Source organism: Alligator mississippiensis, chromosome 1, assembly GCF_030867095.1.
Source record: "Alligator mississippiensis isolate rAllMis1 chromosome 1, rAllMis1, whole genome shotgun sequence".
In the NCBI taxonomy this organism is placed as follows: Eukaryota; Metazoa; Chordata; order Crocodylia; family Alligatoridae; genus Alligator; species Alligator mississippiensis.
Genome location: NC_081824.1, coordinates 4,740,616 through 4,754,085, shown reverse-complemented (window position 1 = coordinate 4,754,085; position 13,470 = coordinate 4,740,616). Strand labels below are relative to the sequence as shown.

The following is a 13,470-nucleotide window of genomic DNA, read 5'->3' as shown; positions in this document are numbered from 1 at the left end:
CTGTCATTTTCTCCAGACCTCAAACGCCTGTTGCTGATCTCTGACGGTGCCCAAAGACGGACGCTGTGCTCCGAACGAGGCCTCTCCAGTGCTTTAGGGAGCTGTCCCTGGGGTCTCCCCCCATCGAGCCCCTCTCTCCCTGCAGCGCTCGGGGGCAGAGCATCTGCCCTTCATGGCCGTGCAACGAGGCTCACGCTCCAGGACCAGAGCTTGCTGGTGCTGGGCTCGGGAGACTCGAGAGCAGAGGTTCCCAAACTTTGGCTTATTGCATACCCCCTTCCAGATTTGCCAGCTGCCTGCATACCCCTACCAGCATTTGAACCCCTTAAATGCCAAGTATAATGACGATTAAATCTGCCATTACACAATTTCTCCTGCGTACCCGCCCAGAGATGTCTTGCGTACCCCCGGGGTATGCGTACCACAGTTTGGGAACCCCTACTCTAGACTGGCTTTCTTCTCCAACTTGCCCTCAATGACTGGGGGGGGACTTTCTCCTGCCTGGCTATCAGCATTGGGCTCTCCGGCTCTCTCAGTCGCACCAACAAAAGGTCGGGTCTGAAGGGCTGAATGCTCCCCAGCTCCACCCCGAGCCTTGCGTTCGCCCTGGCCTGCAGCCCTTGGGAACAACACGGCTGTCAGCAGGCTCGGCTCCCTCCCGGGGCCCTACAATCACGGAGAGAGTCAGCAGACAGCCACAGGATCTGCTAGAACAAGGCTGCTCTCAGAGAGCTGCATACGGCATCTCCCTCGTGACCCCTTGTGCCGTCACACTCCCATCCCCACAGACCGGCGCCCATCCCAGAGCATCACCCACGGGCGTCTTCTCCCTGCCCTGCCCAGCCCTTCTCGCGACACGACGACACCGGTTTCAATTTGCTCCTCTGCTGAATCCCATGCAACTTCTCTGTGTCCAGACAAACCCAAATCCCTTGGCACTGCAATGAGGGGGGAGGCGGTGATGGGGAAGCGCGTGAGCTTGCTGTATCGCCGCCTTGGCCAGTCCGAGAAGCCCCGTCTCGGTGCGGAGCCTCTGACGGCCTTTCGGTCCTCACCGTTTGGTGCAAAGGAGACGCACGCTGCGGAGAGAGCTCGGTTGGTCTTTTCAGGGCAGATTTTGTAGAAACGTACCAAAATCCCGGCAGTTTCCTAAGTGAGAGCTTCAAGACAAGAGTTTTAAAAGTTCAGTTAGAAACCTTGGGAGGGCTGGGGTGAGCAATGCTTTCAGCTGGAGGGCCGCTTAATGGGTGTTGGTGAGCTGGTGAGGGCCACACCGGTAGCCCTGCCACTTGACAGGTGCCTCCTCATCACCATTTTGGGATGGAAGTCATGCCCCCTTGCCCCCACCAGTGACAAAAGCAGCAGACGGCAGGCCCTCGGGGTGCTCGTGGCCTGTACAAGCGCGGCTGCCCAGCGGTGCGCGGCTCCAGCCAATTTGGGGAGCTGCACGTGGCAGCAAGGAGCGCGACCAGACCACCCCGTCTCTACCGCGTGGGGCTCCCCGCGGCTCCCAGGACTCATGCACCACTGGGGAGAAGCCCCGTGCAATGGAGCCAGCAGCCACGTGCAGCTCACAGGACTCCCCCGGGAGTGGCGGGACCTCTGCTTCCCGGCAGAGCCCTCCGACCTGCACGTGGTGGGAAGGCAGCCGGCTCCATCGTGCGTGGCTTTCCCCCTTTGCAAGCTTTCAGACACAATTCCCAGCAAGCCAAATGAAACTACGTCTGAGGAGGAGTTTTAGTTTAATGCACGAGAAAGACTTAAAGCATCTGGAAATCCCACTCGTGCAAAGAGTCTTGCAGTTGTGGGGCAACAAAGGGCAAAAAAAGTGGAGTGCACAAAGGCCCCCAGCTCACATCCGACTTCATTATAACCCGATCTAACTAGATCGCAACGCCTGTAATCAAGAATCGAACTTTAGGCTGGCTCCTGCTTTTGAAAATCTTGGCCCCGCTCAAGGCTCAGCATTCAAATGCGCCCAGGGTTTGAGAATATCAGCAGACCGGTACAAATGGTTTCTTTCTGTGTTGGAGTCCAAGGAACGCCTGGAAGAACGGAGGGTTGTTTAGCCTGAAGAAGGGAAGACTGAAGGGGGATTTGATAACGGCCCCTGAACGCACAAAGCGGACAGTGAGCAACTGTTGTGTGTCCGTAGGGCAGGACAAGCAGCAACGAGCTGATCTACGTGAAGGGCTGCCAGGAGAAGAGAAAGAAGACCTTTTCTCTCGCGCTGCAGAGAGCAGGACGTGGGTCAGTGGCTTGAAGTTGCAGCCAAGTAGGTTTAGATTAGAGATCGGGAAACACGTCTGCACTTGGAGATCGGGAAACACGTCTGCGCTGGCAGAGCAGGGAGGCGGTGGGAGAGACACCGGGGAAGGGGGGGACTCTGCATCACTGGGGGTGTCAAGGAGCGGGGGGACAGACACTGGTGGGGGTGATCCAGGTGTAGCGATGCCTGTGCTCTGCTATGGGGGTTTCCCAGGCTTTGCTGGTTGTTGCATGGGGCTGGGAGGGATGCCAGAGAAATGAGGGAATCCCCATTAGAGGATGTTTAAAGCAGGTTAGATGCCTGGGCTGGTTTAGACAGGGATGATTTTGCTCTGAGCAGTGGCTTGCACTAGATCAGCGATGCTTAACTGGGATGCCGCAGCATCCTAGGGTGTCTCGAGATCCTTTCAAGGGTGCCGCGGGATGCTAGCACTGTTAGGGGTGCAACCACGATTCACAAGACAAACCCAGATTTCAAACTGGAATCCAGAGTGCTACAAACATCCTGGTCTTTGCATCCTTTCCAGCCAACGTGCTCTACTCATTCTCTGTAGTCAAAAAGACAAGTGAAGGCTCAGAGCTGGCTTTGGGCTGTGGGGAGCAGAAGTGCCACAGTCCCTGTCTGACTGATGGAGGCAGAGTCGAGAGAAGGCACCAAGAAGGGAACCGGGGAATCCCGACCCCTTGGCCCGTGCTTACGCTGCGACTGCCCCTAGGACAGCACCTGGCGCCCCCAGCTCCAACCTCCCACCCGCTGCCGCTCAGATCCCCTCAAGCCTTTGCTGCATCGACTGCAAATCCTGCACGGGAGGCAGCTGCCGAGCCCGATCCTGCCCAGGGCCCAGCACCGCCTTGCAAAGGACACCCGGAGCTGCCGCACTGCAGAAGGCGACAGGCGCAACGAGAGGGAGGCAGCTCTTCCCTCCGCACCCCGGTCCCTCGACGCCCGACTGCTGTGCTTGAAAATGAAGTGTTGTCTTAATTGGCTCTGCTGGGGCTTGGCTAATGGGCGTCTTGCGGCTGAAGCGGGACCCGCGCCTGCGAGGAGAAGCTGGCAGAGAAGGAAGAAGCGCGGTCCGTGCAAGCTGCAGGGGCTGGATCGACTCTGATGTGTCCTGCCGCAGCTGGCTGCTGTCCTGACCCAACCTGCACGGCCGCCCCTTGGATGGGAAATCCCAAACGGCTCCCACGTGGGGAGAGGGCGAACGGGCCGGGAAAGGGGCTGACGGCGGTGGAGGGGGCATGCGGCAGAAGTCAGCGGCAGCACGACTGGGGTGGGGACGAGCGAAAGGGGGCCTGCTATTGCATACGTCTCACAACACCGAGGGAGTCACCCAGCAGCAGGCTCGGAGCAGACACAGGGCAGTCTTTCCTGCTTCAGCACCCTCCTAGCGAGACAGTCTTTCCTAACCTCCAGCCTCAACTTTCCTTGCTGCAGCTCGAGCCCATTGCTCCTTGTTCATCATCTGCCCCCACTGAGTCCAGCCAATCTCCATCCTTTTTGCAACCCGCCCTGAGCGCCTGGCCACAATACACCGCAGCTGCCTGAGCAGGACTGGCTGCATCCACTACGCTGGGGTCCGAGCGCCGTGCTATCCCCAGCGTACTATGCCTGGCAGCACGCGGGCCTGCCCGAACACCCCAAAACAGGGCGGGGGAGATCCTAATTTTACTCGGGGCTTTGCACGCTGCACGAGGAACCTGGTTAATTAAGTGGGTTTTCACTCGCAGCCTATGGGGGTTACTCTGCAGCAGCAGATCCAGCGCGTGCGTTGCTATGGGAACGTGCTTAGTAATTTTGGTCTCCGTCCTCAACTTCTCCATTTCCCAGGGAACTGCCGGAGATGCAATGCAAACAAGGCCGAACCCTCCCGTGGACGCAGATGGAAACGAGGCCGCATGCTCCCGGGCACCGGGGGTCAGGAAGGAAGGTCCCTCCGGGGATGCTTCCTCGGAAGCCGCCCTGCCCTGGCTGCAACCAGAGACCAGATGCCAAGAGGAGGTGGAGCGTAGATCTGCACCGCAGACCCGCATCCTCTCCCTGCTCGGGGGTTGGAGCGGTTTCCAGGAGATTGGGAGTCCCCGAACGTGGACCGGCTGCAGCTCTTCCACCTCCCCCAGCTTCTTGTCTCTTCGCCCATCAGAAAAATCCCAGGAGGGGACACAAATCCTCTGCTTGCAGCATCACTCGCTTCAAGCTACCAGTGACCGAGCAACAGGAAGGCTTCGGTGCCTCTCTGGAGCTCTCTAGACCTCCAACACCCACCAAATCTCAAGCTGCTGTGCAGCCGGCTGAGCTAACCAGTATCCCCCACGTGCCAGTTTATCTCACCCCAGTGCAGCCTGCCTTAATGCTGCCCCTCCGTGAGCATCTGCACTGGAGAAAATGATCAGCAAGGGAAGTGCAAGGCAGGGCAGAGGCATGGGCTGTCACAGGCAGCAGCCAACCTCATCGGATGCTATATAGCTAACGCCGACCTTGATCTGGGACCTGCCGGCTCCTTTTAGAGGCTCACCAAACCCCTGAACTGGGCAGGCCTGGTCTGGTGGCTGGTGTCAGGGAAGAGCCAGAGAGGTGCAAAGGCCTCACTGAAATGAATGGGGCGTTTGCACCTCTCTGAGCTCGGGTCAGGCTGTCTGCAGACTCAGGAAGTCGTCAGCACAGCTGTTATTTTTGTTCATAATGGGGAGAGCGGGAGGCCTTGGGGATCAGGAAATCTGAGGTCACCAATGGACTGCCAGAATCAGGCTCCTCCTTCTTGCCTTTTGGCCGTGGGAACCTTGCCTTCCTTTCTGCCCCGTGGCCCAACTCTGACAGGAGAAGCAGAGACTGCCCTCAGCCCAGCCGGGAAACTTTGGGTGTGTCTACATGTGCATTAACGCGCTTTAGTTAATGCACATTAAATCTAGTGTCTCCATTGTGAGGTAACAGGAAAATGCATGTTAGCCTGGCTTATTCTGCATTAGCTAAAGAGCATGCTTTTAAGTGATGCTTAATGAGCATTAGCCTATTTTAATGTGCATTGCAGATTCATAGATTGCGAAGCTGGATGGGACCTTGCAAAATCATCGGGTCCAGCCCCCTGCACCAGGCAGGAAAGACAACTGGGGTCAGGCGACCCCAGCGAGGTGACCGTCCATCTCCTCTTGAAGATTTCCAGGATAGGCGACTGCACCATGTCTGGAGGGAGCTTATCCCACAGTCTGGACACCTTGACTGTGAAGGGGTTTTTCCTAATGATGAGCCTGAATCAGTTTTCCAGGAGTTTGTGGCTCTTACACCTGGTTTTCCCCAAGGGTGCCCTGGTGAACAGTTGTTCACCGAGCCCTTGATGTACTCCCCTGATGTAGGGGTAAGCTGCTACCAGGTCCCCACACCCAAATTGTTAATAAAGATGTTAAAAAGTACTGAACCGAGCACCAACCCCTGCGGGACACCGCTGCCCACTTCTCGCCAGGACATTCACTACGACTCTCTGGGTCCTACCCCACAGCCAGCTTCATACCTACCTGACTGTCTCGCAGTTAAGCCCACAGTCCTCCCATTTTCCCATAAGAACATCATGGGATACCAGATCAAAAGCTTTTTGGAAGTCTAGGTGTACAATGTCGACCTCCTCTCTCTTGTCCAGGTGCCGAGTTACCTGGTCGTAGAAGGAGATGAGGTTGATAAGACGAGACCTGTCCGCAACGAAGCCATGCTGGCTCTCGCTCAGTATCCCACCTTCTGCAAGCCTACTGCACATAGACTCCTTAATGAACTTTTCCAGGATTTTCCCTAGGATTGAAGTTAGGCTAACTGGCCTATAGTTACCCCGGTCATCCCTTCTCCCCTTCTTGAAGATGGGCACAACATTGGCCCTCTTCCAGTCCTCAGGGACCTCTCCAGAGCACCACAAGTTGTGCAAGTTTTGCCAGGGGCTCCGCGATGACGTCGGCCAGCTCCTTCAGCACTCTCAGATGAAGTTCATCCCAGCATGTCTAATTTTTTAATTGATCACACACTTCTATGGGAATAGTAGGAAGGCTGTCATTCCTACCCTGCTAGTTCTATACCCTATCTGGCATGATTTTCCCCTTGGCCCGGTGAAATACTGAAGCAAAGTAGTCATTTAGGAGTTCAGTTTTCTCCTGAGTGCCGGTATCCAGCTGTCCTGAGTTGTTGAGCAATGGCCCCACACTCCCATTTGTTTTCCTCCTGTTCCCTACATACCTAAAGAAGGACTTTTTGTTGTCCTTGATTCCCATTGCTAATTTTAGTTCAGATGCTGCCTTAGCCTTTCTAATCGGATCCCTATAAGTGCGGGCCGTTGTTGTCTGGTCCTCCTTGGGGCCCACTGTCCGTACATCTCTTTCTTCTTTCTCAAGAGGACCACGATTTCTCTGTTTAGCTGAGATGGCTTCCCAGCCCTTTGCTCCGCGTGGGAATGGACTTCCTTTGTGCTTCAAGGATCGTGTCCTTAAGGAATGGTCCCTGGTCCCGCAGCACTTTCCCTACTAGTGACCCACGCTTGTTGAAATATGCATTTCTGAAGTCCAAAACTTCAATCCTGCTATCCGATTTGTCTGCCTTGCGACGGACAGTGAACACGATGGTTTCATGGTCGCTATGGCCCAGGCTGTCCTCTATGTTTAAGTTGGTCACCGGGTCATCTCCTTTGGCCAGGACCAAGTCTAGAAGAGCGTTACCTCCGGTTGGCCCGTGCACCTCCCGAGTCAGGAAAAGCTCTTTGATGCAGGTCAGGAAGCGACGCAACCGACCCGACTTGGGTTCCTCCCAGGAGGTGTCTGGATAATTGCAGACGCCCGTGACGACCATGTCCCGTGCACTCACGGCCTCTGTCCGTTCTCGGGCAAACTCCAGATCGAGTTCCTCCCCCTGGTCCGGTGGTCTGTAGCACACACCTGCAGCTAGGTCTCTCTCGCCCCTGCAACTTAACCCAGAGGGTTTCAAGCCACTCTTCTTTGGAGCTGATGTTGGCCTCCAAGGAGGAGTACTGCTCCATCACATAGAGAGCAACACCTCCACCTTTCTTCCCTGCTCGGTCCTTTCTGTGCAGGGTGTAACCTCAATCATGTGAGGAGTCCCACCAGGTCTCTGTAATCCCTACTAGATCATATTGGGGAGTAGGAGGGCTAGCTCCTCCTGCTTGTTGCTCACGCTCCTGGCATTGGTGTGCAGGCACCTGCGTCCTCCGACTGAAGCCCTCGTCTTCCTGTCCCGCTGAAGGAGAACTACTCCCGCGGCTCCTTGGCTCTCCTAGTGTCCCTATCTATGGAGCCTTCTTGCATGTCGGCCCCTGGACATGCTCCAGTCAAGTGTTTCCCCGTCCCGTTAAGTAAAAAGCACGTTTTAGTAACGTTTCCCGTTAAATAAAAAGCACGGCTTTTTTTACATGACGCTAATGCGCATTAAAATAGACTAATGTGGATTGAAGTGCGTATGTAGACGTGCCCTTCAGCACCAAAGGCAGGGCTTGGTGGATCACTAAGGGGCCTAAGCCCTTTGTTGGCTCTGGGCTTATGTCTTTACAGCTCCAGAAGCTGATGTGAGCTCGTTTCCTAGAGCCGGCTCCCCTTGGCTCGACCCCACCTTCGACAGGACTGCGCCAAGGAAAGACCAGGGAGATCTGGGCAACGAAATGGCTCTTAGGTTTCAGTGGAGATCTTTCCTCAAGTAGCAAATGGCTGGGAACAGCCTTTTTCCCCACCACCTCATGCACAGCGATGGGACGATGGCCTCCGTGGAGTCAGAGATAAAATTCCCCATGAACACCAATGATCTACCCCCGATCGGCACCTTTTGGCTGCAGGATTGTCAGTGTCCACCCTTGGATGCCGCGGCTCAGCCCACGCACATCCTGTGAGCAACGGCACGAGCATCCCACGACAGCTACCTACAGCTGGAATCAGGCTGGCCGGCAAAGGAGGGGTGCAAAGGGCGAGTGGGTTTTGGCACAGCACCAAAATCAATCTGTGCTGAATGCGATCTGGGAGGCTTGGTGAGATGGGTCAACGTGGGATGGACTATTGGGTCTGACCCAGTGCGGCACCGCTAACGTTCTTCCGGATAGCCTTCTCCGCGCATGTAGAGAGCGTAGCCCATCCCTCGCCTGCCTCGATGGGCAGGGTGATGCCAAGGGGCTGTGACTAAACGACAGGATGAAACCAAGTGCGAGGAAGTCCAGGACGAAGGCCGGTCAGGAAATGACAGCTGTGACAGCCCGTGACTGAGACAGGCATGGGAATCGGCGTGTTCTCCGGCTCACCGCAGCCAGCTGGGACTAAAGGTCTGAGGTCTCAGACGCTCCTCTTGCAAGCGCTTTGATTCAGGGTGCTATTAGGGTGAGGACACAACTGAGGGGACCTCAAATGAGCCTGCAGGGCTGGAGGAAAACAACCGTGCTTTTTACTTAATGCACGTGAAAATAGGCTAATGCTCATTAAGCATCACTTAAAAGCATGCTCTTTAGCTAATGCAGAATAAGCCAGGCTAATGTACGTTTTCCTAGTACTTCACAATGGAGAGTCTAGATTTAATGTGCATTAGCTAAAGTGCATTAATGCACGTGTAGACCAGCATGCAGCCCCACCACCCTCTCTGGACTTTGGGGTTTCTAAACTCTCACCCCAAATGCCGCAGCCTGGGGCTGGGGAAGCAAGAGCACGTGGAGCGCATGGAACAAGCCCCTGCAAGGGCTCAACGTTACAACGAGCAACAGCAGAGCTGGTGCCACTGCCGATGCCCGCTCCTCGCACACCTTTCCACATCTGGTTCAGGGTCAAAGTCTGTTGCGGTCGGAGATTTGCCTTTGCCGCTCCCCATGTCTTTAAGGCACTAGAGGAAAAGGATGACGTTTTGCAGGAGAAAGAAATCGTGCCTATCGTAACGAATCTGCAAGCACCGAGGATGCCAGGCTGCCCGCAGTGATCCGATCTGAATGTAATAGTGACAGCAGGGACCAAACTCCTGCTCTGGGCACATGAGTCTTTGCCGCTTGAGCTAAAGGGATTCTCCTTTTGCAGAGGGCAGTATAGGGCCTATGGTACCTCACTGAGCCTTGTAGCAGCAGGCAGCAACTGCACGTGGTATCTAATGCTCCTGTGGCTCACGGGCCACAACATCAGCATCGCGCTTGACTTCTCCTCCAACATCTGGGGGGCTGGACCTGATGATCTCTTGAGGTCCCTTCCAGCCCTACACTTCTGTGAATCTGCTTTGCCTTTTTAAGTTCCCCTGGTCACAGGCAACATCCAAGTGTCTCTAGTGCAACAGGATGCTTCTGAGCCACGCGTCAGGGACCACGCATCTAATCCATATTTCTAAGACCCCAGCCCTGTAGCAGCCAGGGAGTTGATATCATTGCCACCCTCCCCTGAATGAGATATCCATCACCAGGCAGCACACAACGAGCACGCACCTGCTACACAGCCTGGGTCTGGGGACTGAATACAGCCTCTAACACATCGAGGGAGAGCTCGTGATACGTCAGTTCCCGAGGAAGCCTTTAAAGCCAAGAGACAACGGGAAGAGAGGGAGAGTGATGGGGAGCAAAGGCAGAGGGACATGGGAAGAATAGATGCAGGGGAAAGGAAGGAAGGAAAGGCCGGTAGCAGAGAGAAGTGGCCGCAAGGCCATGCAGTCTCACCGCTCAGCTCACGCAGCGGTTGCTCAAGTATCCGGACATAGGACACTCGGGTCCAGCTCCAGGCCGAGAGGCTTCACACTCCACTCTGGGGAAAGACACTGGAGATTTGAGGGGAGACTGAGAACCCGACGGAGAAAAGGAAGCAAGCGGTGGAGCAGGGAGAGGACACGGCCAGCAGTAACCGCAGGTCCTGCAGGCTGTCTGGGCCCGGTTCGGGGGTGTTTGGTGATGCAGAAGACCAGTTTGTGCCACGACACCTCAAGAGACCAGGTGCCAACACCCAGCCACTCTGCATCAGCGCTGGACCCCAGCCCTCTGTGCTCAATTAAAGTGCCCATCCTCCTGAATCCCTCGACTTTTGGGGCTCTGTCCCAGTAACCCTGAAATGGGAGTGTGTCCCCAGTCTGGGAAATGGGAGTGTGAGGCACCGGCTGGAGGGCAGAGCTAACCAGCCCAGGTGATCCTGCTTCCCGTTCGGGGACAGCGTGGGCCGAGGTCACAAGCACCCCGCAGCCTCCCTGCACCTGCCAGCACCGGAAGGGGTGTAGACTCTTCCCCGTCTCAGGGGCATCTCATGGGTCTCACATTGGTGGAGTATCGCCAAGCGTGACCCCAGGCCGATAACTGGGATCAGGGTCCAGACCAGGCAGCTCCTCTCCCGCAGCAGGGAGCATGGCACAAACACCAGCCTGCCGGTGCAGCTTCACACCCAGCCGGGGCCCGGCGGGCACGTGGCTCTGTTGCCATTGGAAGCAAGTGCCAGCAGCGTCTCTCAGAGATAAGAGAGGGAAGATGGAGAAAGAGGCTGAGATAAGGGGCTAAAATTAGCCGAGTGCCTTATCGGATGCAGGTAGGAGGAAGCCGGGCTATCCAAAGGGCCCCTGGCAGTCACACATGCACAGGACACGGAGCCACAGAGCCAGTCTCCTCGTCATTCAGTGATGGCAAGAGCAGAATCATCCCCCCCCCGAGTCCTGGCTCCTGTTCCCGGCCACGCCGGCGATTTGTTGTGCGAGCCGCCCTGTGCCTCAGTTTCCCCACCCGTTACACGACGATGCTGACCTCCAGCCCAGGGAGCAGCAGGGTTTGCCGCCACCTGCCAAGCGCTCAGGCGTGGGGAAGAGAGTTGGAGAAATGCGAGCTGCTCTAGAGATGTGTGCAATGACACTCGCACGGACCCAGTGAGCTCCTGTCTGCGACACCCGCAGTTCAAGCGTGGGAGCTGCCAGACTGAATCAGACCCACCGGCCGCCTTGTCTGCTGCCAGCAGCCTTGGAGGAAGGCACCGTTAACCCTGCAGTAAGCAGCAATGCGGTACCCATTGCTACGTACTGAGAGATCAGGTTGTGGCCTGAGCACGGGTCGGTCTGAGTCCCTCTCTGAAACCCTGGTTTCCATCTCCTTCCTCCAGCCTTCAGCTGAAGCCACCACTCCCCCGGGAACAGGCTGCCAGAGCCTTTGAAACAGAGCTCCCTTTCTGTCCACGGACTGGGAAACACACCCCGATGTTTGCTATCTGAGCAGCTGATGGTTTTGCAATAGGCTGGAAAAAGCCAGCAGCTGTATCCTCTGTGCATTGCTCCCAGCCCCTCTGCAGCGGCCCAGACATGTGGTCCCTATCACACGGCCTGTGTGTATAATTGCTGATCGCCCAGAGAAGCAGAACAGCTGGCTCTCGGGGAGGCAATGATTTCTGCTCGCAGCCTATGCTGGATTTTCCAGCAGGGTGAGGAGCGGCACAAGGAGGCCTGGTGACTCAAGAGAGATCAGGCAGGGGGTGGGGGAGTGATGGATCCTGACTAAACCAGCCCTTGGCTACGCTGGGATACCAGCTCCTGGTGTGAGGCCTGGGGGTGCTGTTGATTCATGCTGGTGCGAATCAGGTCTGCGCTAGGGCAACAACATTGGGGTCACAGCTAAAGTACCGGGAGAGATGAGGCATTGTCATCATTATCATTGCAATAACACCCTCCCACTCTTGCTTAGCTGGTAGATCGCAAAGCACTTCGGTGTCTTTATCTCCACAAGTGGGGAAACAAAGGCGGAGAGGCTAAGTGACTTGCCCAAGGTCTCCTAGTAGATCAGAGGCAGAGTCGGGAATAATGCGCCAGTCTCCCATGTCCTGAATCCATGCCTTCCTCACTACCTGGCCTGGCCTCCCGAGGACATGGCCACGTTCCCCTAGCTCTGCGTGGATTTATCTCGTAGACTAGAGGGGCTGGGGAGGAGAGAAGGGAAGAGCCCGAGGAGTTCCCTGGATGTCACCCTCGGCACATCTTTTGGAGCAAAAAGACGGTCTCTGCCTTTTAGAGCGTGAGGTCCCGATTCAGACCTCTGCTGATACCCCTCAACCCCCACCCCCAGGCTATTCCAGCCCTGGGGTCCTCGCTGCCTGAGCGGGATCTCCCTTTCTGCTCTTCCAGCTGTGGCCTCCCCACTCGCAGCCCTGACAGCACCACATCCACACGCTACAGACCCAGCCCTCGGCCAACATTAAAATCCAGGAACTAGCGCAAGCTCCCTCTGCTCCTGACAACGACTCCCGAGCTATCGCCTCTCCACGTCTGCCTTTGAGAAACAAGCCGGGCTCTGCTCTTACCTGCTGCTGGCTCTGCTCCTCCAGGTTCAGCTTGACCTCCAAGGACTGCCGTGCTTCCAGAAAGGCTTTGCGGTGCTTGCGGTCGGCCATGTAGTAGGACATGATGCCCACGGTGATGGTGCACAGGTAGATGGCGACATTGGACAGGATCTTTCGGGAGAAAGAGAGAGAGAGTTAGTCATCGGTGAGAGAATGGGGAAAAGCAGCTGTCTGGGCAGGCATGATCCTGTTACGGCGCAAGGGGTTGGATAAGATGATCCCCCAAGGTCCTCTGTAGTCCTACACTGCTATGCCTGTGGCTGTCTGCACTGCTCATCCCCCTCAGGTGCTAGACCCGCCCCCCACCATCCCTGAACAGCTGAAAACACATGGGCTTGCCAGACTGAATGAGCCCCCAGTGCCTTGTGCCCCGTGTCTGGCACTTACGGGTGCATCTACACATGCATTAACGCACTTTAGTTAATGCACATTAACAGTGCCTCGTGCCCAGTGTCTGGCACTTATGGGTGCATCTACACATGCATTAATGCACTTTAGTTAATGCACATTAACAGTGCCTCGTGCCCCGTGTCTGGCACTTACGGGTGCATCTACACATGCATTAACGCACTTTAGTTAATGCACATTAACAGTGCCTCGTGCCCAGTGTCTGGCACTTATGGGTGCATCTACACATGCATTAACGCACTTTAGTTAATGCACGTTAAATCTAGTACCTCCCTTGTGAGGTACTAGGAAAATGCACCTTATTCCAGCTTAATGTGCATTAGCAAAAGCACATGGGGCATTTATAGACATACTTTTGTTCCAGGAGATACGCCACTTTGGAGCAGACTCGATTAATCTCGTCTTCTCCACACACAAGCTGATGCGCATTTCACTGCTTATACAACTTTTCAAAGCGCCCGGCGCTGCGATGCACACATATGTAAAAATGCCCACAGTTTTGAGTGA

At 55.9% G+C, this 13,470-nt stretch overlaps 1 protein-coding gene across 3 annotated transcripts in view; it reads right to left on the bottom strand.

The window, feature by feature from the left end:
- Positions 1 to 13,470, bottom strand: part of ADCY3 (adenylate cyclase 3) — a 58,492-nt gene that overhangs the window by 30,386 nt on the left and 14,636 nt on the right. For all 3 annotated transcript variants that reach the window (XM_006258853.4, XM_019483794.2, XM_059728320.1), the window contains one exon: positions 12,517 to 12,666. In XM_006258853.4, coding sequence (XP_006258915.1) covers positions 12,517 to 12,666 — 150 coding nt within the window. The remainder of the gene's footprint in view (positions 1 to 12,516; positions 12,667 to 13,470) is intronic.